This window comes from Macrotis lagotis, chromosome 1 (genome assembly GCF_037893015.1).
Source record: "Macrotis lagotis isolate mMagLag1 chromosome 1, bilby.v1.9.chrom.fasta, whole genome shotgun sequence".
NCBI classification, from domain to species: Eukaryota; Metazoa; Chordata; class Mammalia; order Peramelemorphia; family Peramelidae; genus Macrotis; species Macrotis lagotis.
The window spans coordinates 536,396,372-536,423,443 of NC_133658.1; the positions used below are offsets into that span (position 1 = coordinate 536,396,372).

Genomic DNA, 27,072 nt, shown 5'->3' on the forward strand with positions numbered 1-27,072 from the left:
GGCCTTGGGCAAGCCACTTGACCCCATTTGCCTTACAAAAAAACCTAAAAAAAAAAATACATTCATGGAACAATTAATTGGCAGGAAAGAAAATGAAAGAATTGCAAAAGATAGAGAAAACAAAACCATGAAAACGTTGGTAACTGGCACTTCTGCTACCTTAGTTACTTTTCCAACTGTCTTGAGTCCTTTATGGACACTTAACCCATTAGAGTTTTTCTTAGGTACTATGCTTAATTTGTAACCAGACATTGCTAACAATTCCAAAGTCACCCAAATCACTAATAGATTGTAAGCTCCTTGAAGACAAGGCTGTTTTTTGTCTTATTAGCCCCAGAACCTGGCATTAACAAGTACTTAATAAATATTTGACTAAAAAAAAAAATAAAACAAATCTGGAAGCCAAAAACCACCAACAAAGAATCATAGTTTAAAAAAAAAATTAATGTAACTATCTCAAAGGTTTTTTTTTAATGTCTATCAAATGTGGAATTGAAGGGTAAAAAACAAGTGTCTCTCCTTTAATGTTGGTGTATGTTTTACTTACTTAGAGGACAATGAATGCCTTAGTCATCTTAGACTCCAGAACAAACTCTTATAGGAGAGTAAGTCCCCAGAATTTGTTGGAATTTCAGTTCAAATTACAAAGGAAGTCATTTTACTTTTCAAATTGCTGACATTAAAATATGGAAGGGAGGCAGTGTGGTATAGAAGATAAGAGAATGGACTGAGAATCAGGAAGACTTGGGCATATGAAACCCTAGGAAATAATGTAACTTCTTTCAATTCTTTATCTATAAAATGGGGATAATAGCATGTACCTCATCAGATTATTCTGAGGTTCAAAAGAAGATATATGTGCAAAATATTTGCAAAACTTAATAGCTAGGTTATAGAAACTTTTATTTTGAAGGTTTTTAAGCGTAATACAGTTTTTTTTTAAAGCTAAAAAGAGCCATTCCTTCTTTAATATTTATCTACTCAGGGTCAGCTAGGTGGCGCAGTGGATAAAGCACCGGCCCTGGAGTCAGGAGTAGCTGGGTTCAAATCCAGTCTCAGACACTTAATAATTACCTAGCTGTGTGGCCTTGGGCAAGCCACTTAATCCCATTGCCTTGCAAAAAAAAAAAAGAAAAATTTATCTATTCAGAAAAAAGAAAAAGACTACTTTAAAGTAGACTAAGGGCCTAAAGAAAGCTAAGTAAAAATGTTAATAAAAAAGAATGAACTACACAATAATAAAATACAAAACAAAAAAGATTGACTGTAACAGACCCTCACCAAATAGGAACTGTTTATTTTTCATTAGCCCCTTGAAAAGATGTGAAAGGTGTGGTTGGTGTTAAGAGGTTTTATGCTAAAATGCTGATTCCAAATATTGTACTCCCAGGAAAACTAGATTTGGGGTTTTATTTTTTTTCTTTGAAATAAAGAAGAAAAGGCATCCAGAATTGGCTAAGAACATCAGAAGTTCCCAACTTAGTTCCCACAAATCATCATATCCCTGTTACTCTTTATTCCTGGGGCCCACTGATCTCCCATTTTCCCTCTCTCTAGTGAATCCATTTTATATACTAGTGCCAATTTAATCTCCCAAATGCAGATCTGTTCACGGTACTATAATGCTCAAAATCCTTCCAAGATTCTTTAATTGAAAAAAAATACAACCTCTGGTCATTTTAGTCATTTGAAATCCTGGTTCCAAATCATCTTTCTTGTCTTATTCCCCATTTCTCTCCTTTATTTACTCTACATTCAACTAACCTGGAGTAATCAATTGCCTGAACATGTCTGTCACTTTTCTGTTTCCATTCCTTTTGCTCACACCACACCCTCCTTAGAATTTCTAACTTCTATTTCTTTGCCTATTGAAATTCTATCCCTACTTGAAGGACCTCTCCTTCCTCCACAAAATTTTTCTTATCCTTTGGATATGTCTTTGTGCTTTTCACTGTCCCCAAACCTTTAATAAACTAAGTATATGGGGAGGTAGGGAAGAAGGGTAAGCATCATTATTTCTCTGTTTCCTCTCCTTTGAAAGTTCTAAAAGGTTGGGGACCATACTTTCTCCATCTTTTCATGCTCCTTAGCATCTAATACTCTGCACAGAATAAAGACAATAAACATTTGCAAAATTACATTGAACACACACACGTGTGTGTGTCAGTGTGTGAGTGTGTGACAGTGTCTGTGAGAGAGAGAGAGAGTGTGTGTATGTATATCCCTTAAATGTTATGGGTTTCCTATACATTATATTATTCAACAATGCTGTGTTAAAAATAGTCACATAAGACTTTAGAGAAGCAAATTGTTTGTAATCATTTTCTATGGAAATTCATGCTAAACCATTAAAATTTTCATATAATGATTAGAATTGTGATACATCCAATCTTATATTCTGTTGTATGACAACAGGACCAAGAAATATTTTGTTCAAGGGCATAGCTGCCTGTCAAACTGAAAAGATAGGAAAGTAACAAAATATCCTAGTTTTATTCAGTCACCAATTTTTCCAAATCCTTTTGAAGATGCTTATACTTTTTTTCTGTACTCACCTCTTATCTGTTGTAAGGTACAGTTCCTCCTAAATTATTCCATTTGAAATTTCAGGCATTAACCCCTACTTCTAGTTTTCAAGATTAAGTGGTCCCAGCTTCAACTACTCTTCATAATTTAAGGAATCAATTAAATTCCTTTTCAATGTCTATCTTTTTGAACTGAAAAGTGCTCATCTTTTTAGTCTATCTTCATACAGCAACAACACCTATCAGCAGTCCTTTAAGTACTTTCATTTTCTTAAGGTTCTAACTTAATTGGATCCAACTAAAACACAAATACAGGTAGGTTTATGAGATTTACTTTAATTTTATAAAAGTTTCAAGTAAAGTAAATATCATCCCTGATATCATTTAGAGAAGACATCTTTCAAAATATATATCTTTGACAATAGAGCTTTACCCCAAAACTTACAGGAAATCATAAGGTAATCCTCACAGTTGCTTTTATCATCATCTTGTTGTTCCACAGGAATTCCATTGGCATCTATAACAGCTTCTGAGGCACAGTCTGCTACCAATACTTCTTCTGAAACTACATCAGTTGTCAGAGGATCTGTGACAATTTCTGCTTCTACAACATTGTCATGAACAACATGTTCCACATGTCCAACATCGGGTACATGCATAGAGTCACTTGTCAATACGTGTTCTGGTATAGACATAGTCGCTGTAGTTATGTCAGAGGCTAAAACATCATCAGGGACAGTGCAATGTGCTAATGAGACTTCTTCAGTTACATCTGTGTCCAGCACTTGCTCAGGAATAATGACTGTTTCAGAAACATCTGCTTCTTCCATGATATCTGGGCACTGAACATCCTCTATAACAACGTCCTCAATAACATCTTGGATTACTACAGAGTCTGGATCATCAGGGACAAAGTTATGCACAGTTATGTCTGAATCCACCACATCTGAAACAAAAACAGTTTCTTGTACTTCCACAACAATTTGATCACCATCCATGTGTGTAGCATCAGCTCCTTAAAAAAAAAAAAAAAAAAAAAGTGAACAACTTGCAGGCATATAAGCCTTATTTCAAAATGATCAGTTACTTTTTTAAAATTTCAACAGGGAATAATATTACTGACTTCAAGATTTTTTCTTATATTGAATTACACTAAAGCAATAAATGTGGGATTTATTTCTACTTCTGGGAGGAGGATGGGGGAATACAAACTTATAATACATTGATCACTGAACAATCAAAAGTCAAAATTTTTTAAATTAATTTTTTTTTAATTTTCAGTTTCAAATTCTTTCTTTCCTTTCCACCATGGATTGAAAAGGAAGAATGTAGGATACCCATTATACATATGAAGTCATGCAAAACATTCGAATAATATTTGAAAAAATATTCTAGAGAAATTAATGACTGGAGACAAAGAATATATTCATATAAAAATACTTCTGGAAACACAAGAATAAAAAGTTATAACAGTATTAATACTAGTAATGCCATCCAGGTATGTATAGGTTGACTTATAAAGTTAAAAAATTAAAATTAAAATATGTACCAGAAAATTCTATTTGCAAAACACAATTTCTTCCCCCTTCACCATAATTCATTTTCCCCTTTTTACCTCAGAAAACTTCTACCCTCTTCTGATTTTTCCATACTATGTATGACCATACATATTATGTATTTAAGATGAAAAAAAGAGACATATTAAATTATAGTATAATGTAAGTTTAACATAAGAGAGAAGTGAGAGAAATGATCATCAGTAAGGCCTTTTGAAAAGAAATGGGATGCTTTGGGAGAAACAAGGTTCATGAAGTAAAAGGGACAATTCTTTGATAGTTAAGGATTAGGATAAAAGACGAAGTGTTAAAATTTTAAGATTCAAAAAAACAGTAAAGTATGGACTCATCTATTTCAACACCCATTCTTAACCCAAAACATAAAAGTGACTAAACCAATGTCAATAACACAGCCAAATTAAGCAGATGACCTAAAAATAGAAGCCAGGTCTTTTGACTCTCAGACCCATAGATCTTGTCACTACAAGAGTAACTTTAGTTTGTTAACTGAAAGACCATTCTTTAACTATCTTAGTACCAGGGACTTTGCAGGTATATAAAATTAATCACTACCTCACTACACAATACATAGGGACAAACATTTGGGCATATTTCTTCAATACACTATTCATTTCAAAGAACAAGTTCAAAAAGACAAATCTTAAATGTCAAAAAATTTTTAAGTGAGCTAAAATAGTAACTGCAGTTTAGAAGGCAATTTAAAGTTCTCTAGAATTTCTTTTGCAAAATATTAATATTTTATATCCATGTTTTATATTTATTTATGATTTTCTTATTAAATCAATACCATGATTCTAGTTTTAAATATATTAATTTGCATGCTGAGGTACCAAAAATTAATGATTAATATCTGGAAACGAGTTTTAGTCCTAGACTCTGCCATCAAACTTGACAGTTATATAACCTCACTCATTCTGTTTCTTCATTTGTGAAATAGAACCTAGCTCACAAGGTTTAAGGTATCAAATGAGAAAAGGAGAGAGATAGGGTTAGATCTGTGATTTCATTGCCATATGATACTACCAGATGAGGAAACTCTAGAAATGCAGCTCTACACCTTCTCTGCAACTTGGTCTTAAAAAAAGTTGCCTAGAGCACTAAGGGATTAAAAGACTGGCTAAGGGTCATGCAACTAGTATGTGTCAGAGGTCTGAAGCTAATTCTCTACTTATTATGCCATGATGTCTATCAAATGACATATTAAAAGTCCTATGCAACTATAAAAAGATATTGTTATTCTATATTATAATTAAATTATTTTACACACTGAAATTTATATATTCCCATATTTAGTAATTTACTCAAAGGGAGACAAATATGTTTACTATTCAGAAATTTGAAATCTCCTGATGTCTCTTCCATTCTCTGAACTGTATGTACTATTCCTATTAAATTAATTTCTCCTAAGAAATTATTGTGATTTAAAAATAAATTTATCCCTTACATATGGTAATAAAATAGGCAAGTAAGCAGTTCAATCCTATTTAACAATATTCTTAAATTGGATTTTAAAAAAGGCATTTACAATAAAAACTTGTCAAATTACAAAACTGGCAAGGAAGCAAGATCTATCTATGATGAGAAACTTTAAATGTTTGGACATCTGCTAAAGGACTCGATCTACTAAGGGCCATACGTCTTATAAATTCCTGACTTGTTTTACTATAATTTCCTATTTCAGAAGGCATAAAAAGCATCCAGGGAAAATGCCATTCAAAACCCACTTCTGAATAATAGGGAAGGACTACTAAAGTAAAAGAATAACCTTGCAAGAAAATGATCATGGTTTTAGAGTCCAGTGGAAGAATGCTGGTATAATTTATTGTGTACCGTAGAATTTAGAAGAATAAATAGGTTATAATCGTTGGATAGTAAATCTAAAACTAAAGGCTATGTAGAACAGTTGATAGAGCACTGGTTCTGAAATCCATTCAAATTCTGCCTTTCGGGATGCCTATCAACTGGGAATGACTGAACAAATTGTAGTAAACAATTGTAATGGAAGAATACTATAGTGCAATAAAAAATGACGAGCAGGATGATTTCAGAAAGGTTGGGAAAAACTTACATAAACTGATGCAAAATGAAGTGAGCAGAACCAAGAGAACACTGTATTCAATGACAACCATACTATACAATGATTAATTGTGAATGACTTAGCTATTTTCAACTAATACAATGATACAAGACAATTCCAAAAGCCTTATGATGGAAAAATGGAAGCATACAATTTTTCAATTTTGGGGTATTTTTTTTTTGTCTCTATTTTCAGTCATGACACAACAAAGATGGAAATACTTTTACATGACTGTAACATGTATAACCTATATTAAACTGCATATTATCTCAGGGAGAAGAGTGGAAAGATGGGAAGGAGAGAATTTAGAACTCAGAATTTTTTAAATGAATGCTAAAATTGTTCTTTACATGTAAGGGAAATTTTTTTTTTAAATCCTGTCTCATGCCACCTGTTTGATGCTAGGCATCTCACTTAACTTCTCTGGACCTCAATTTCATTACCTGACAAAAAAAAAGGAGTTGGATTAGGTGACTTCTCAAGTCCCCTCCAGCTCTAGATCTAGGATGCTATGATCAAGAAGGAGGAAAAGATTCTTAAACATTGGACTGCCCAAAAGAAAAATCAATGCAAAAGAGGGACCTAAAACATTTTACTATATAAAATGTTCTGATGAGTATAGATTTTAAAAAAGATAAGTAGCAAAATATGGTTCAGTCTTTGGAAATGAAAGAGGCAAAAGGCTTTTTAGACTCATACCTGTTTGTCATTAATATCTTCTTCTGAATCAGTTTTGTGTGGGCAAATGGATCACTGATCAGATAAAGCAAAGACCAAAGTCTGTGATTAAGATTATTAAAGATGAGAAATCCTCAACAGTTATAACAACTTCAACCTTACCTATTCAAATTATCCATCACTGATGAAAAATTGGAACTGGAAAAAGACAAATAATGGCCTCGATTATAATTATTTTTTGTAAATATCTAACTAGTATAAAACAATCGACAAAAGGACAAAGGGAAAAGAGCTCAGGAATTGCAATAACAAGTATACACTTTATCTTTTTGCAAGAGTTAAAAGCCAAGAGTCACACCAATTTAAGACTATAAATCCATTTGTAAAGCAATGGAGGATAACAGAAGATTACATCATAAAAGAGCAAAAAAATCAATGGAAATAAAAGCAAATCAGAGGCAATTCTCAAATGTGAACCAGAGGAACCCAAAGAGCAAATTGATGTAAAAATGGAACAAATTTATTAATATCTTTATAACAAACTATTTTCACCATCAATAAAGGAACCACTACATTTGGACTTTTTTTTTTTAGGTTTTTGCAAGGCAAATGGGGTTAAGTGGCTTGTCCAAGGCCACACAGCTAGGTAATTATTAAGTGTCTGAGACCAGATTTGAACCCAGGTACTCCTGACTCCAAGGCCAGTGCTTTATCCACTACGCCACCTAGCTGCCCCCATTTGGACTCTTAACACCTATAGCCAATGTAATACAAATTAGAAAATGGCATGTGAGAAGATGAAGTCATAAAGAACATATAAACCAAATCAAACACATCTTAGAATTCATGAGGCGATTCAATGTAAGCAATGGAAAAAGTTCAAAGGGAAAAAAAAAATCAGACACAATTAAATAACTACTCCCCCCCCCATAGGCAAATGAGGAATATCAATAACTACCCTCCCATTTGTCATCACTTTCTCAACTTTATAAAATCTTATGCAAATTGATACTTCCAGGGTATCCTTGAGGAAAATATGAGGGGAAAAAGCAAGACTTTTGCTAAATATCTTCTAGAGCAAACCAAGGTAAAGAGATTAGTAAGATAACATGCTTTGTCTTTACTGATTATAAAAATGGCATTTAGTAAAGCCTTAAAAGGGTTATTCTCAGGGGAAGAGGGAGTGAAGGGGAAGAAATAGAAGAATGCGGGGTTCAAGATCTTTCAGGAAGATGAATATTGAAAACTATGCTAACACGCAGTTGGAAAAGTAAGTAAATTATACTTGAAAAAAACAAAAAAAAGTCTCTTCTCAGAAAGTCTCTCAAATATGTTCAAACATAATTCTTAATAAGTACAAATACGGCGATAACTGTTCAAAAGCCTTGTGATTAACACCAAGTAAAGCATAGAACCAAGAAATATAGGCACATCAAAGGGGCTCAATCAACCAGTATGCCAGTTCTAAATGAAAGAGTGAGATTTTTTTCCAAATGTTTTTCTTTTATGGTTGATGATGAGCTAATTTCATCAAGAATTTGAATATTATAAAGTCTACTCAAATAGATTCATAATCAAAAAAGAGATCAAAAGAGATCAGGTTAATAACCTATAGAGAAATGCTAAATGAAAAAATACCTTTTGTCAAGATTATAACATGGGGCTAGCTAGAGAACCATGATAAACTGTATATTGTATACTGCATGTGTGATGTATATGTATGATTATACATGTGTATGCATTTACTTATATATATATATATATATATATATATATATACTTGAGACTATAGATACACATGATGATGAAGATGAAGATGATGATGATATTTAAACAGCACTTACAACATCCTAGGTTCTGAACTCAGTACTTGACAATGATCTCATTTGACTCTTAGAAAAATCCTGTAAGTGCTATTATTATACTCATTTTATATGAGTAAACTGAGTCAAAAAGTTATGTGACTTGCCTGGGGTCACAATTTGTACTCAGATCTTCCTGATTATAAACCCAGAGCTCTATCCACGGCACCATCTAATTATCTCATATACATATATGTGTATACTCATAAGTACACACACAAACACGCATGCACACAATCCTAGAACTGGCACTATTAGATAAGTAATTAGTTGGGTTTCAAAGTGGAAAAAAAAGGGGCGGCTAGGTGGCGCAGTGATAAAGCGCCGGCCCTGGAGTCCAGGAGTACCTGGGTTCAAATCCGGTCTCAGACACTTAATAATTACCTAGCTGCGTGGCCTTGGGCAAGCCACTTAACCCCATTTGCCTTGCAAAAAAAAAAAAAAGAAATTCTACACAATGAAATCTCTATTAGTTATATTAGTGAAAATCACACCAGAATAAAAGAGAATTAATTTTTTTAAAAAAGTGGGAAAAAAAAGTTAACAAGCTAAATTACTTTGATAGTTCAACTGAAATCTGATATCACTGATATCAGTGTTCTTTCCAATAAGACTGATGACAAAACTTCCATCCTGGTCTATCCTCTCTGAGTCTTTTCCAGGTCATCATAGGTTCACCCATATAGTAATAATCTTCTACAAATTCTCCTGACAACATGAGCTTTAAAAACCATTTCTTTGTGATTATTCATTTATAATATGGTGCAAACCTACCATGTGCCTCTTGCCTTTAACTTCAGTTTGGAGTCGATATTATCTCATTAACTCACAACCATATAATTTCACCAAAACAACTAATAGTATAAAAATGAGCCCTTTTTCCAGAAGTTTGGGGCCATTAAAAGAATTTTGCAATTTCCCAAAGACAACCCAAAATTTGTCTCCTGTTTAAGTATGAACACAACTCATTAGCCATTTGCAATGTCTATCTAAGATATTTACCAGTGGACAAAGGTTAAAGGTTGTCCATTCAGGAACATATAGTCTAGACCTCTGACTCCTGTCAGGAAAGAATGGTCTTTATACTTTAAAATAAAGTTGTGCTGTATTTTAAAACATAAAAACCATTTTTTAGCTCACAAGTCAAACAAAAGTAGACCAAGTTATTCAGGTTACAATTTACCTACCTTAGCTAAACAATAGGCATTCTTCATCTACTTTTTCTTGTGTAAATGATTTAAAATTCTTTTGAATTTTCATCAATTTATTTTAGGACACTATGAAATGTTCTAGTGCTTAAAATAATGACTTTAATCTTCATCCTGGTATAACCAACCATCATTTAAACACAAATGTTCTTCTAACAATGCTGCTTGGTTGCAAATATTTCAATAACACAATTTCTTAGGAATCAAATTTGTAGGTGACCCAAAGGGTATCAGAAACACATAGTGAGCACAAATAGGAAACGGCATAAGATACATCATGAAATTAATGATTTAGAAAAGCAAGTGATGCACAGTTATATGTTGAGAGCAATAAATAATAAAAGGACAGTCCAAAAACTCTACTGGGACTCACATTATATAAAAAGATTGAAAGGCTCCCAGGAATTCGGGTAAATCCTAAGGAGATATATATAAAAAAATACAGCCAAGAATCTGATGGAAAGAATATCCATATTGATTAAGATCTCAGATCCACTGAAATATTAAAATCTATGTTCCAAATATGGCATTAGGAATATTTAACCAGGAAAGAATAAAAATAAATCTATGAATGACAAACTCAATGGTGTGAAGACTAAAGCCCTAAATAAGCTTAAGTTTGTGAAAAATTCTAATGACTATAAAAACACACATTTAGTTACAATGGAGGAAAAAGTAGGAATAAAGAAGACTCCACACTTGGAATCAAGTTAATATGACACAGAGAAAAATCAAACTATCCAAATATTTTTGCATTTTTTTTATACTAAGGAAATTTATTTCAGAGTAAAAGGTAAAGTAAAAATGATTAAGATAAAATTAAAATCCAAGATAAGAGAGGAAAAGACCACCTAGTGGCTCTAATTAAATGAATTAAAGTCACGTGGAATTGAAGAATTCCTAGATTGCTTAAATAGATGACAGTTAAATCATTGTTTATCTTTGAGGAACCATAGAATACAGAAGAGGTGCCAGAACTAATGACTTTAACGAATGTTTCAATTTTCAGAAAACTAGAGAATTTAAATGTGTTTGACTATAGTTATTGTTCACAATTGTTTGTTCACAATATTGTTCACAATATATTGTTCACAATCACAAAATTCTAGAATAAATTACAAAATGTTAGTATTTGTAAAGGATATTGGTGACCATTAGAAACTACAAGAAAGGGACGGCTAGGTGGCGCACTGAATAGAGCACCGGCCTTGGAGTCAGGAGTACCTGGGTTCAAATCGGGCCTCAGACACTTAATAATTACCTAGCCGTGTGGCCTTGGGCAAGCCACTTAACCCCATTGCCTTGAAAAATCTAAAAAATAAACTACAAGAAGTCACAAAAATTAAGTGATGTCAGATTAAACCCATTTTTCTTTTTTTAACAGTAGGCAGGCCATAGCAGTATAAACACAGTATAACAAGATTTCAGGAAGGACTATCACTATGAACAGGGTGGTCTCTGAATCACAAAATTAAGTATTAAGCACTCACTGAAAAACTATATCCAAAGAATATTAATGAATTTATATCAACCTAAACTGAAAACAACTTTATTTTCTCCCATTTCACAAATTTTTAATGGCCAAAAAGTTAAATCACCTAAGATCCACTCTTCTAGTTCTACATAAGTTCCAAAAAATAGCACAAAAGACATAATATAGAACATGTATGACCAAAAATGACCAAATATATACCAAAAATGGAGGGGGGGGGCAAGGAAGAAATGTAAAAACTCCAAATGTAATACTAGATATTAAAAATACATTCAATGAACTAATGAACAAAGTGGATCTTCAAGGGCAAACATAGAAAACATACAGATAAACCATAGTAAGGATAAGAAAGAAAAGAGGGACTGAAATGCAAATTATGTAAGCATTATTTGAAGTACTAGGAATGGTTAGCACCTGGACGCATATGGCAGTCAATGTAACTGTCTTCCAAATTTGTAGAGATATCTTACAGATGAGGAATCGTCAGACTTTATTCTCCTTGTCTCCAAAGGAAATAACAAGGGCCAAAGGGTAAAAATTTGAAGGAAGCAGGTCTTAATCTTATCAATATGAGAAATATCCTAGAAATTAGAGCTATCTGAAAGTAGAATGAATTATTTCAAGAAGTTGGCAGTTTTCCTATTTAGAAAGTGACTGGATTGCTATTTGTCAGGCTTAATATAAAAGAAATTTACCACTTAAGCAAGTGATTAATCAAAAAATCCTTCTAAAGTCCCTCCCAACTCCACTATTCTAGAAGATCAGAAGATTTATAACTGAAGGAACCATGGAGATCATGTAGCCCAGTCCTTTGATTTAAAAAAAAAAACCAAACTACATTTTACAAAGTTTTATTGACATGTCCCAGGTCATATTAACACAAGTAAACAGAGTCAGAGTTTGAGCATAGGACTTAAAACTCCCAAGTCCACAACTCCCTGTCTATACTACACTGCATCTATGATATTCTAACTTCTTTAAAAGCAACTTAGGAGAGCTGTCAAATTTCTTGGTTATATAACTTTGTATTTTTATAATTTCATTTTAATAATGTAAAATTTAACTCTAAAAAGCCTACAAAATTGAATCTACTTTTTTTAAAATGTGCCTCTTTATAATTCTGGTGGCTTGGACAGAAACTTAAGTCTTTGCTACTTGACTCTGGACATAGTGATTGTATTTCCAAATCCATAATGTCCTATGAATAAATTACAAACTTATTCCTCCTAAATTCATTCATTTAACAAGTATTTATTGAAGATGTATATTGTTTGGGGAGTGTTTTTTAGCTGTGAAGAAACAAAAGAATTATAAAACAGTTTCTTCCCTTAAGGCATTCATTTTAGTTGGAAAGATAAGACTCAAACCCATATGAACTAATAAATGCTATCCTCTCAAAACTTAGGCCAAGAATTCAAAAAAAGACATATGGGCTTCATGGAAGATTGGGTTTTAACTATTAATAGATTATATTTATGTATTACTTTTCAATTTGAAGAATAAAAAATTTAAACAGAAGACATTTGAAGTAAATAAAAAGAATTACTGATGCTTGTTAAGTAAAAGGTGGATAGTTGCCTGGTAGAACATATTCTTATCGAGACTACGTACAGAAAGCAAAAGATTAGATTGCAGAGGGCTAAGACTGCTGGACTGGAGGCAACAGGGAGTAATTGAAAGCCAAAGAACAAGACTGGAATGATAAAAGCAGTTTTAAGATGATCAATCAATAAAACTTTTGGAGGGAGGAGAAACCAGAAACAAGGAAAATAATTAAGAGGTTATTATATAGGGACGGCTAGGTGGCGCAGTGGATAAAGCACCGGCCGTGGAGTCAGGAGTACCTGGGTTCAAATCCAGTCTCAGACACTTAATAATTACCTAGCCGTGTGGCCTTGGGCAAGCCACTTAACCCCATTGCCTTGCAAAAAAAAACCAAAAACCAAAAAAAAAAACCCTAAAAAAATAAAATAAAATAATTTGTTAATCATAGCAGCTTGGAATGCCTATCAATTAGGAAATGGTTGAACAAATTATGGTCTATGTAAAAGATGGAACATTAGTGTTCTATAAAAAAACCATGAGGGAAGTGATTTCAGAAAAGCCTGGAAAGTCTTGCATGAACTGATACTAAGTGAAATAAGCAGAACCAAAAGAACATTGTACACAAATATCAACAAAGGATGATGATCAACCATGATGGATTTGATCATTTCTACAGTAAAATTATCAAATACAATACTAAAAGATTTGTGATGGAGAATATCATCCATATCCAGAGAAAGAATTGTGGGGTTTAAATGTAGACCAAAGTTTACTATCTTCAATTTTTAAAACAAGTTGTCTTATGAATTATGTCAACTTTTCTAATCTTTGTCTTTTACTTGGATGTGATTCTTCTTTCACAATATTAATAATATGAACTACCATTATATGTAGTTGGAAAAATAAATAAATAAACAAATAAATAAATAGAATACTTTAAAAAAGAGGTGGTTATAATGAGGCAGGAGGAAGGAAAAGAACAGGAAAAGTAGATGAATCTGATTAACAACTCAAAGGAAGAATTTGGTACGGTTTAGTGACTAGAAAAAAATCATAAAATCAATAGTAAAAATTGGCTCTAAGACTTAAAAAATAGGGAAGTTGGGTGGGAAAGGTAATTTAGGAAGAGATTACATAATTTAAGGCTGGAAGGGGCCTTAGATTTCAAGCTCCCTTGTTTTATAAATGAAGAAATTGAGGCCCAATTAATACCTGTCTAGGTTTTTGTATGCATATTGACTCTAAGATAATAACAGTACAAACATCCAAATGTATAATCAACAGCATCACTCATTAATAATTTATCCTCCTTATAATCACCTTAACATCTTTCAAAGATTAAGTTAAAACAACCCAAGAAGTTGTTGTGATACCTGTTGCATCAAAAAACGAGTTTGGCTCTTGTGGCTGCAATTCAAGTCCATCTTCATCCATGGCCTTTAATTCTCATCAGTCACTGATCCTGAGCCAGGAAAAAACCAAATCCCATATTAATCTTTCCACAATAAGTCAAAGTTGTAGGTTTCTAAATCATGAAGTAATTTTCCTTGCCTCAGAATGAGCATTTTCTTTTTCTTTTATACGTTGTGTTCAAAAACTTGTCAGTCCAAATTAAACATAAATATGCCTGTAGCCTTAAAAATAGGTATGTTAGAAAAATAACATAGAAAAACCAGATAGACCAATGAGTAACTCAAATTAAATATTCCCAGTCCAAGGATCTAACTCTAACCTTTATTTCCTTTTATAAATTTAATTTTAACCCATTCTTTAAGTTGAGAATTTCCACAATCAATCAACCAATCAGTACTTATTAAGCAGCAACTTCGATCCACAAAAATTGTGCAAGGTGCTAGGAATATATACAATGAAACAATCCCTTCTTGGAAAGTACTTAACATTCTAACCCAAAACTTCCAAACTGCAAGCCTAAACCTAATATAACCTAATATACTTTGCAATGTTACTACAACAAATCCTCAAGATAAAAATCCTAAAATAATCAGTATAGTAACAATAGCATAAAAGCAGAAGCTAGTTACTTTAGTTTACTTCTACTGGGGACAAGAAAAGCTTATGATCATAAATTTAACAACTCTAAATGTAAATGCAGGGCATGTTGTAAAATTTTAAATGTTCTGAAGAAAAGCATTAAGTAAAAAGGTGGTAAGCTAGTCCTACTGAAAATAATTACATTTAGTGTGACCTTAAAAAAAAAAAAAGGACTGTCATCTTAAGATACTGATATAATGAAAAATGCGAAGTGAAAATACTGTTATCCAGGGAAAAAAGTATCAAACTTATACTGAACACATGCAAATCAAATGAAGAATTCAAATTTAACAATGTTACTTCTGTTTAATGAAAAAAAATTATCAAATAAACTGATATTCCATAAAGAGGATAAATTTTCTGACATAGAACATTGTTCCTTAAGTTCCTTAAGTAAACAAACTCCTGAAATTGTATTTCACAAATGAAAACACTCATATAACTTTACTCTTGATTTCCCTGATATAATATCACAATCTCATACATATACCTCAATTATACACAACTCAAATTAGTTCCTTTTTTTGTGATTATAAGCAAGCTACAATATGATGACAATTGCTGAAAAAGCAATATTATCCAATGCTACTTACATTTAAACAGGACACCTCGGTCTAGATACAACTCAAATCATCCTAAAGACAGAACATATTTGCATGCATACACACACACACACACACACACACACACACACACACACAGCATACAATAATACACAAAGATTTTCACTCAAAAAAGGAACTATTCAGTCAAAAGTTGAATAATCATCTTTTAAGGAAACTGAGATATGACATTTGGTTAAATAATACTGGCTTTAACTCTAAGATCTATGCTACACTAAAAGTGCATTGTCGATTTCATGAGTAATATAAGGACACATTTCAAACCATTTATTACTATTATTTTTATTGAAAATGACAGCTTAAGACAATAGCCAAAAAAAAAAACCACCCTAGAATTCTGCTATTAAGTGGTGGGTGTCCTTGTTTGGATAAGTTCATTAAAGTCTTCAGGTCGGATTCCTCTTCTTTTTTTTTTTTTTTTTGCAAGGCAAATGGAGTTAAGTGGCTTGCCCAAGGCCACACAGCTAGGTAATTATTAAGTGTCTGAAACCAGATTTGAACCCAGGTACTCCTGACTCCAGGGCCGGTGCTTTATCCACTATGCCACCTAGCCGCCCCATGATTCCTCTTCTTTCAAACAAAGTAGTTGAACTCAATCACAGAATCAAAAACCCCTTCATGGAAGATGTGGGGACTAATCCCTGAGGCAATGTGTAACACTGGTTGTACTGTCAAATGTTGTGTGTTCACTAGTTTTGCTGACCCGACTTTTATTTCTTAAAAACTTTCTAACAGGAAATAATTAATGTGGAAGGGAGGAATTAAAGTTTTATCTGGAAATTTAATATAAAGCACATGTGATTAAAAAAAAATTAGGACCAGAAGGACTTCAAGTCATTCAGTTCAACCCCCTCATTTAGTAGATAAGGAAACTGAGAGAGAGAGAGAGAGAGAGAGAGAGAGAGGTTAAATTACTTTATCAAAGTCACACAAGGAGTAAAAATTTGAACCCAGGTTCTCTGACTTAAATCCAATTGTCTTTCCACTGCACTGAGCAGCAACAATTAGGTATTCCTACACAAAAAAAGTTCTTTACTTGGTCCTTTCCTCCTTATTGAAAACCTCTTCATACTTGGGTTTTGTGGCAATATCAAAACTTGGTTACAATTCTACCTCTCTGACTGCTCCCACTTACATCCTTCCTCCCATTCATTTGTTTCCTATCACTTCCTAAATATGGGTTTGTTTCACCCAAAGGATTTATTTTCTTTACATTCCCTCTCAGAGATTTGATCCTTTCTAATATACTGCTATCACTTCATCTTGCAAAGATTCCCAAAATGTCTATCTTCAGAAATTTTTTGCTCAAGGCCCTGTGTCACATTTTTTTAAAAATTCTTAATGTCTTTTGTTATTATAAAACTTCCCTGAATACCTCCCCATCTGCCCAGAAAAATCATTCTACAAAACAAAAGAATATTTAAAAAAATAACATCAGAAAAACCAATCAGTGCATTGTAAATTCTGAAAATACTTGTTTTTCTTGCTTCTCTGTAATCATTTGTTATTTCTTACAGAAGAGTAAAATTGAATTTAATGTGCTTCCTCAATCAATGGAAATTTTACTTTTTTCCAGTTCTTTGTTACTACAAAAAAAAAAGAGTGCCTACATATATTTTGGTATCTATCAGGACTTTCTTGTTAGTAGTGACCTCATCGGGGTAATGTTCTTTTTTTCTTTCTTTTTTTTTTAGATTTTTGCAAGGCAAATGGGGTTAAGTGGCTTGCCCAAGGCCACACAGCTAGGTAATTATTAAGTGTCTGAGACCGGACTTGAACCCAGGTACTCCTGACTCCAAGGCGTGCTTTATCCAGTATGCCACCTAGCCGTCCCTGGGGTAATATTCTTAGTAGAAGAATCACTGGGTTTAAAGAGTAATGAATATTTTAGTCACTTTATTTGCAAAAATGTCAGATTGTTTCCAAAATAATTGCACTTATATTCATCAACAATGCACTCAATGGTGTGCTTGTTTTCCTTAGTTTTCCATCTTTTCTTCATCTTTGCAATTTGCAGGGCATAAGATGAAACTTCAGGGTTGTTTGGATTTACATCTCTCTTATTAATGATTTAGGGAACTCTTTTGTAGGACTAATAGCTTGCCATTCTTCATTTAAGAATTGTTCATTCATATTCTTTGACCTCTTCCCTACAGGGAAAAGGCTTTAATTCATTTGTTTTATGTTTAAAATAAGTGGCTATATATGTATATCTATGCAAGAGTATGGTTTCTGAACATGTTTTATTTTGTTTTGAGGCAGTGGAGTAGACAGGGAGCCAGGCTTAAAGCCAGGAAAACCTAGGCTTCAAGTATCATATTGTCTCAGATACATAAATGATAGTATCCACCCAACAAGTCATTTAACCTCTGAGTGCTTTAATAATAAAATTAGTTTCATAGAAAGTGCCACCTTGTAGCCAGACTGTATATGCTAGTGGAAGTTTCCTCAAGGAGTATTCCTGGGGGCAGCTACGTAGCAAGATAGATAGAGGCCCTGGGAGTCAGGAGTACCTGAGTTCAAATACGGTCTCAGACACTTAATAATTGCCTAGCTGTGTGATCTTGGGCATGTCACAACCCCACTGCCTTAAAATAAAAATAAATTTTTTAAAAAAAGGAGAATTCCTTTTACCCCTGAAATCACAGGTCAGATCCCTATGGCTACTATCTATCACTTTAATCTAAATAACTCTTAATTATGTGATAATATATATGTATGTACATATAATATATAATTATAGATTATAATTTATAGTAACAAAATGAGAAATTAATGAGATCAGTTCTCTTCTTCCCAAGTATTGGGGAGAAAATAAATTATCTTCATAACTAACCCTATATTAATAGACTATTACAGGGTCCCATAATGTGAGAATTGCTCCTTCCACATATACAGATTGACTAGTTAAAAATGAGTTCCAAGGATAGCACAGAAGAAAAAACACTGAATTTGCAATCAGAGGCCCTATACGCATCTAACTACCATTCTAGGTCTCAGTTTCCCTATGTGTAAACAAGTGTAAATGACCACAGCAGTAGTCTTACACACAGCAACAGAGTGGGTCAGAACAAAATTTGTAGTGAATTTTATGCATAGCATTTATATTGCAAGTGGGGAATCTTTTTTCTGCCAAGGGACAAAACTTAAAAAATTTGCTTGCTATATTTGATCAAATAGTTAATTCATTCCTAAAAAGGTCCTAGATTTATTTTTTTAGGGTTTTTTTTTTGTTTTGTTTTGTTTTGCAAGGCAATGGGGTTAAATAGCTTGCCCAAGGCCACACAGTTAGATAATTATTAAGTGTCCGAGGCCGAATTTGAACTCAGGTCCTCCTGACTCAGCCATCCCCTAGATTTATTGAATTTTGAGTCCTGCCTGCAGTTTTTGAGTCCTACCTGCAGTTGCACCTTGGCTACATGATTGCACAGACCTCATACTGCCCACAAAGTACCTTTGATTTACATGGTTGAATAAAGAGAAAAGACCTTAATTTAGAGTCTAAAGTGATCCTTCCTGGATTAAAAAAGTTCCCATATCTCATTACTATTTCAATTTTCTTTTTCTGAACCATTTAGTCTAACATCACAATTTTCTCTAGATTTATTTATGAAAACTGCATGGAGGGCAGCTAAGTGGCACAGTGGATAGAGCACCAGCCCTGGAGTCAGGAGGACCTGAGTTCAAATCTGGCCTCGGACACTTAATAATTACCTAGCTGTGTGGCCTTGGGCAAGTCACTTAACCCCATTAGCTTTGTAAAAACCTAAAAAAACAACCTACATGGAAAGCAAGTCTTGGAGTCAAGAAGATCTGGGTGCAAATCCTGCCTCTGATACACACACACTGACAGTATGACACTAGAAAAGTCATTTTACCTCTAGGAGCCAGTAGGCTTTTCTCTAAAACTATAAAATATAGAGCAGTTGTTAACTGCCATCCATTGAGGGAAGTTTGTTCACAGGGACCAAAAAAAAAAAAAAATTATTCACTTTTAAGTTGTAACAAAACCAACTGATTCAGAGACACTGGTTCATAGATACAGAGGCAGCTAAATGAAGATGATATCAGTAAAAACTGAAGGTAAAAAGAGAAGAGGATGGCACAGGATGAAATGGATAGATAGTGTCATAGAAGCAAAGAACATGAGTTTGGAAAGACTTCAGGGTATAGTGAAGGAGAGAAGAGCCTGGAGTGGTATGGATCATGGGATCACATGTCGCAAGGGTCGCAAGGACTGAATAACTATAGATCAATAAGCAACAACAAATGAAGATGAACATGGATGAGCGGCATCCTACTATTAAAAAAAGTCACCAACACTAATGTTTTCCCCAAATGCCAAGAGAGAAGCTTTTTTTCAGGATCTACAATGGAGGCAGAAGAAGTATGACAGAGGTGCCCTCACCTTATCAGTCACCCCCAGTTTACAACCTGGAAGTTATCCTCAACTCTTAACTTTCCCTCTCGGTCTTCCCCTGCATGACTTTATTTGTACTGTATGTAGTTTGTTTATATGTTTGCTATTTGCTGTCTCCCCCTCAGACAGTGAACCCCTTTAAGTCTTTTGCCTCTTTTTGTATCTCCAGAACATAGCACAGTGCCTGGCACACAACAGGCACTCAATAAATGCTCTGTCGGATTGTAGTCCCAGTCACTCACCTTCCTAACAAGAGGACTGTGGCTGTCTGTTCCCTCTGGATAATGGGCTCTCGATCACATGTCCTGGGTGATTTGAATAAACATGTCTTTGGCACTGCAGCCCTGGAGATACTGTTTCACTCTATCTATCCAGCTCCAGACCATGCATGGGAACATGTTTCACATCCCATATGACCATCAATTCTGTTCTTTCCTTTCTGCCTGCTCACCCTCTTGGCTCCAACATCAAATTTTTAAACTTCTCAAGATGACATTGAAGGCTCTGCACCATCTGGCTGGAACCTACCATTCTAGCCTTGCTTCCTCTCCTGATCCCAAGTCACACTAGCTGTTGCTTCACATGCCCTTGCTCTGCACCTTTCTAAAGTCTTTCCTCCATGCCAGCAATGTACTTTTTCTTCCCCTCCACCTCTGCAAATCCCTAGTTCTTCCACTGTAGCATGTTTCCTCTTCCTTCTCTCCTCCACTCCACTCCCCTCCCCTAACTCCCCTCTTTGCTTCCATCTTCCTCCCCCTTTCTTCTTTTATCCTAACCTCTTTTATATTTTTCCCTTGTTCAACCTTTCCTCCTCTTCCTTTTTTTCCTCCTTTTCCAATTCATTGTTTTACTTTCCATCTTCACTTCTCTCCCATCTCTCACCTGCTCCCTCAGGGCATCCTCTCTCTTGGCTGGTCCTAACCCATCCAGGCCCCAATTATTACCTTCTTATGCATAAAACATTTTAAAAATGCTACCTATATGCAAATTATTCATATCATCTTAATTATTCTATTTCCTCTTCTAAACTTCTTTGCCTATTAGTTGCCATTGTATTTGTGTATATAAAAATATACATAATGTACTTATTATATAGCTGAGTTATTGAAGGGGAGGGTGGGTAAGAGAAGCAGTCTAGACCTGAATTCATCTGTGTAAGAAGAGGCCCACTAAGTAGCCTCTACCCATGAAGATGGGCAGCTTCTCATTTTAAGAGAATTGTCTGGGGCACTGAGGGGCTAAATGACTTACTCAGATCAAACAGTCAGTAAGGTTTCAGACCAAGTCTCCCTAGCTTTGAAACTGCCTCTACTGACTTCAAGCAGGCTGTTAGGCTGCTAACAGATATAACTCATCAACTAATTCATCTTCTGATATTCCATTCTTTACTTTGCACTACTTCATGTATTTCCATATTACTTTACTTTCTTCTTGTCATTCTCAATTGCATTATAATGATGACCAATCATTTACAGCTATAGTTTCCTGAATAATATTTCCACTTAAATTCAACAAATCCAAAAAATAAAGCCTTGGAATGACTTCTCTCTTAATTCAACCTCCCACCTGAATTTTTCCATTTTGTTCAAAAGCACCAGTATTTTCCCTGTCATTAAAATCCAGGTTGTGCTTCACTATTATCAATATGCCAAGAAATGTTCTTTTCCTACTTCTTTCAGAATTTTTCCTTTCTATCCATTGATACCATCCACATCATCTCACATCTACCTCATTTCACTATCTTCAATCATACGTTGTTAGAACTAGGAGGTCATCTAGTCTTAACCTAACTCTAATTTTAAAGATGGAGGTCATACAACTAATTAGTGGCAGAAACTGAAGTTGAACTAAGCTCTCCTGACTCTCCTACTAGTTCAGTTCATAAAAGAAAACTGTAAATGAAGTTTATCCCAATTTTAGCAAAGCTTTTGATAAAGTATATTATCAGACTAACCTTCAAAGCATGACTTTTATCACATTACATTATAAAACAAGAACTTACAACAGTCTGTCACTGTCTATCTTGCACCTAACACTTAATATTTGTTAAAATGAACTGAATAACCATGCTAATATATAGTAAATCATGTAACAAGAGCAATTAAGTTGAATACTTGCATTAATCTGAAAGTAACAACTTTCAGATTCATCCACAAAATTTACTTTTGGATAAGATTATTATACAATAATAAAACATTAACAATAGGAGAGTTAAAATGACTGCAAGTAGTTAGTCAAATATTATTTGTCATTTTATTAAGTACCAACTATAAATCTCTCAAGTATTGTGCTAAGAGCTGGAGAAACAAAGAAAGGGCAAAACAATCCCTGATCTAAAAGAGCTAATAGTCTAATGGAGACAATACGCAAACAACTATGTATAAACAATACTGATACGGAAAAATTGGAGGACAGTCTCAGAGGGAAGGCACTAACATTAAGGAAGATTGGGGAAAAAAAGAGGCTTATTGCAGAAGATGGGGCTTTAATGAGACTTGAAGGAAGCCAGGAGGTGGAGATGAGGCAGAAACATTCCAGGTAAGACAGCCAGCGAAAATACCCACAGTCAGGAGCTGGAGTGTCTTGTACATGAACAGCAAGGAGGCCAGTGTCATTGGATCACAGGGTACATGGAGAAGAAAAAATACTGGAAAGATAGGAAGGGACCAGGTTATGAAGGGCTTTAAAAGTAAAGCCAAAATGTGCAATAAGACGTGCTCAATGAAAAATAATACAAGTTGAAAGTAAGAATCACTGCAAAAAATTTCTACTACACAAACACGGAGAAAGAAACACAAGTTCCAACATGAATTGCAAATGAGCAGATGTGAAATCAAAGTTCATTTTACAAAAATAACACCTGATATTTTTGTAATTCATTAGGATTACTTTTGTGCATTAATATTTAGGTCCTAGGCTTTTAAAAAAAGTCAACACAAACATCTTCCCTCAAATTCTCAACATCCTTCTCAAATTATTCTTCATAATTATGTACTGGCATAATGGTGTAACTCATGAGCTCAAAACTATTTTTGACAGTAACCAATTTTAGTATTAAGTTTTCCTTAATTCCAATATTCAACTAGTTAAAACTGGTTTTGAATCTAACCTTACCTTCTGAGGATTAAAATTTTTTTTAAAAAGCATTTACTAGAAGCACCTTTCAAAGATATTCCAAAAAAACCCTCATTTTTATGTAATACACAGAACCATGAGGAAATGGACATAAAAAGTAAAATCGAATTAAAAATTGAAATTTTTTTTATGAATAAAGAGCAAATGTTGGCCCTTATTCTGAATGAATTAGTAATAAAATCCATAAAACACACTTGAATTAAATGATTTAAACCAAGTGAGATCAAAACCAACATAAAGTTTGCACGGCAAGTTGTGTTCTGCCTAAGCTCACAAAATATATTTTAAATTTATGTATATAAAAAAGTCTTTAATCAATCCAAAATAACCCAGGTCAGAAATCACTTTCTCCACTTAACCCATCATCATTGAACTATATCTATCCTATTTAGCATATAAAATTTCTTCTATTCTCCTGAGGCAAATGAAGTATAAGTTGAATTTTTAACAGAGAAGATCTCATTTCCCATTTACATATACTATCTGAACTTTTTTTCTTCATTTCTTATTTATCTTTAATTGCTTGGCACTTCGTTCCAAACAGTTGAAGTTTTTTAAGTTTCTCTTCTCACCAGGGAGCCATTCATGGATTTAAAGATTCATTTGATAAATATTAATTAAGAACCTACACCTTACAAAAGCACCATTCTAGGAGGGTTATAGTCATTAAGCTCATACATATAATGACCAAATGCCTTGTTTTGTAATATGAATTATTAAAATACCTTAATATACACCCCTTTGCAAATTCAGATTTTGATATATAAAAGTCTCTACAATATGGAGTTTAGATTTAATTGACCCCCCCCAAAAAATGGCATAAATTTATTCAATAAGCTATTTCCCGCTTTCATTTAAAATTCACAAATCCTATGCCCTTCAGGAAATACATATACTCAAGACCCTAGGCTTCTATTCACATCACAGAATAGACCGATAGTTAAAATGTTGAAATCAGAAAAACATTTTAAGATTAAAAACAATATAACTTTAGTCATAATTTAGGAAGAAAATAAAATAGGTTTGGCTAATGATGAAAACATTCAACAATTATTCTTAGGATTATAAGACCATAGGATCTAGAATTGGAAGTGACCTCAGGAACTAATTTAGTCCAATTCCTTCATTTTACAAATAAGGAAACAGGTCTCTAGAAGTTAAGTTGCACAAATATGAAATGGAAGAGACAGGATTTAAAACCAAGTCCTCAGACTACTGCTCTACTGTATTGTAAATTTGAAGGTTAAAAGTTATTCTTTGGAATGTTTTTAAAAAAGAAACGACTACAGAATTTTTACCTGAGTAGTACCTGAAGTCAAGGAAGGCTTTTCAATTCAACAATTATTATTTAAGTTCCTATTTACATGCAAAGGGGACAAAAAGTTGAGTAAAACAAAGTGAGTCTTCAAAGATCTTACAATATAGTCTACTGAAGTAGAATCCAACTTACAAAAAGCTTTTTCTGCCAATGAAGAGGCAACAGGGTCTGATGAAGAAAGCACTGAATGCGTACTAATGCCTGGATCCAATTTTCAGCTCAGCCACACCATGTGGTGGTCAACAAGTCACTTCACCTCTCTGGGCTTCAGTTTGCACATCTGTAAAAGCAGGATTGAGAGTAAGATTATCTAATATCCCTTTCAGTTCTAACTTTTTTTAATAGTATGTAAAAAATATTTTCTTCTTTATACTAATTTATTGTATACCCAAAAAAACCCATTTAGGAACTTACAAAGTAAGTTTTTTGTTTTTCTCGTCTACAAATAAACTAAACAAAGATGGAGTCAGTTCCATAACTAAATTTTTAAGAGTCATTTCCAAATCTGCTGCCTATATATTAAGACTATCAAATGATAAGAGCAAAGATCAAAATATCAAATTAGAAAACAAGGGAGACAGCATATTAAATTAGACTAGTTTCCAACCTGACCTATCCAAACAAGTCACTGAAGTCAATAATTGGGAAATGAATGAAAAAGATAACACATAATATGCTCATTTGCTAAGAAAGTGTATAAAATATGAATTCCTTAAAATGTACAAAAGGACAAAAAAAGCAACAAAGATAAAATCTCCTTGAAAGGGAGAGTAAAATGGCAAGCAAGGATAATACTAGTTTAACATAAAGAAGATGATGACGGAAGATGATGAACATATTTTTTTTAAAAAAAAAAGCAGTAAGTAGGGGCAGCTAGGTGGCACAGTGGATAGAGCATGGCCCTGGAGTGAGGAGTACCTGGGTTCAAATAATTAATAATTAGCTAGCTGTTGTGGCCTTGGGCAAGCCACTTAACCCCACTTGCCTTGCAAAAAAAAAAAAAAGCAATAAGCAGGTTAAGACAAAAAACAAGCTTTTAAAAAACTGGTGGGAGGTTCAATTAAATGAGATAATTCCTAGAACATTTAAGGGTGAACCTGAAAGACATTAAACAAATGGATATCAACTACAGACCCAAATGCCTTCCTTCTTGACTCTATAGAATCTAGACATTCAGTTCTTTGATGAAGATATCAGTAGGTAACAAGCAACCATTCACAAATGATATTTCATCTAGCCATGAAACTCTTCAGAGCCCGTAAGGGAAATTTATGATTACTTACTAGAAATCGGCCCAACAAGTCAAATGTAAACAAAAAGTGGATGAAAGTACTGTCCATACTATGGATAGAGACCCATCGAAGCTAGTCCATATTTATGTGATAAATATAAATATCAAGGTATTTATGTATTTTGTTGACAAATAAATGTATAGGTGTATGTTTTGTTTACAAATAAATGTATAAATATTTATATATATACACACACACATATTGTTCTATCTCTGTTTATTTCTTGATAGAAAATAAACAATGAATTTGGTCTCAGAATAAATAGAAGGAAAAGAGCAGGCTGAATTGCATTTGATAGATGTAAGTGCTTTCAACATCCTAAAGTTTCTCTCTGAAAAAAAGGTCTATCTTAATTTTTTTTTTAAATTTAAAATCCCAAAGAAAGCAAACTGGACAGCCTAGATTTTCCACTGGTATCCAGATAATATCAAACAAGCTAAAAGGTAGACCCAGAGTACCAAGTAGTTGTCAACATTCCCTCTTTTCCTCCCCTTCCCCACCACCAAGTTCCCACCTTGGGATCATTTTCAGAATGACATGGACAAGAGTTTTCCAAAGATAAAAACTTTGTGATCTGCACTGTTAGTGGAGTTACCAACAATAATGAGAAAAATCAAAGATCTACCTACACACTGACATATGCTAAGCTTGCTCATATTCACCTGAACTTTTTTCACCCCAAGAAACCCATTTTACCTAAATATAATATTTAAAAATTCAAAAGAGAAATCATTAAAACTCATGTACTTTAGTTTTTATACTTTTGTGGAAGAAAAATAGCACTAATTTAGGAGATTTTTCCCAAATATGGGAAGAATCTGATTTGGGAAGCACAGGAAACAGTCTAAGAATTACTTCCACAAATAGGTAGATGAAAACTCATCTATGGCTTAGTAAGTAATTTAGTAAGTAATAGTTATTTGTATCACATCAGGGTTCCATGACTTGCCCAAGATCACATGGCTAATAAAATATTGGAAAGAGATCTGAACCTGGCCCAGTGGATAGAATACTGGCCTTGGAGTCAGGAATAACTAAATTCAAATCCAACCCCAGACACTTAATTACCTAGTCGTGTGGCCTTGGGCAAGCCACTTAACCCCATTGCCTTGCAAAAAAAAAAAAACTAAAAAAAAAAGAGAGAGATATGAACCCAAGTACTCTTGACTGTGAACCCATTCTTTGTATTACACCAATTCCCCTTCTTTTAAAAACATGTTTCACTTAAATAAAGTGAAGGTGGTTGTCCTACCTAGAAACATGGGAGA

General features: G+C 33.7%; 1 protein-coding gene across 7 annotated transcripts in view; it reads right to left on the bottom strand.

Moving 5' to 3' along the window:
* The window catches only part of ZFX (zinc finger protein X-linked), a 68,780-nt gene that overhangs the window by 36,134 nt on the left and 5,574 nt on the right, over positions 1-27,072 (bottom strand). For 4 of the 7 annotated variants that reach the window (XM_074214233.1, XM_074214230.1, XM_074214232.1 and 1 more), the window contains 3 exons: positions 24,645-24,792; positions 14,338-14,426; positions 2,971-3,540 (listed from right to left, as the gene is read on the bottom strand). In XM_074214233.1, coding sequence (XP_074070334.1) covers positions 2,971-3,540; positions 14,338-14,398 — 631 coding nt within the window. In that variant the 5' untranslated portion in view covers positions 14,399-14,426; positions 24,645-24,792. The other 3 variants (XM_074214234.1, XM_074214235.1, XM_074214236.1) reach the window with 3 other exon arrangements.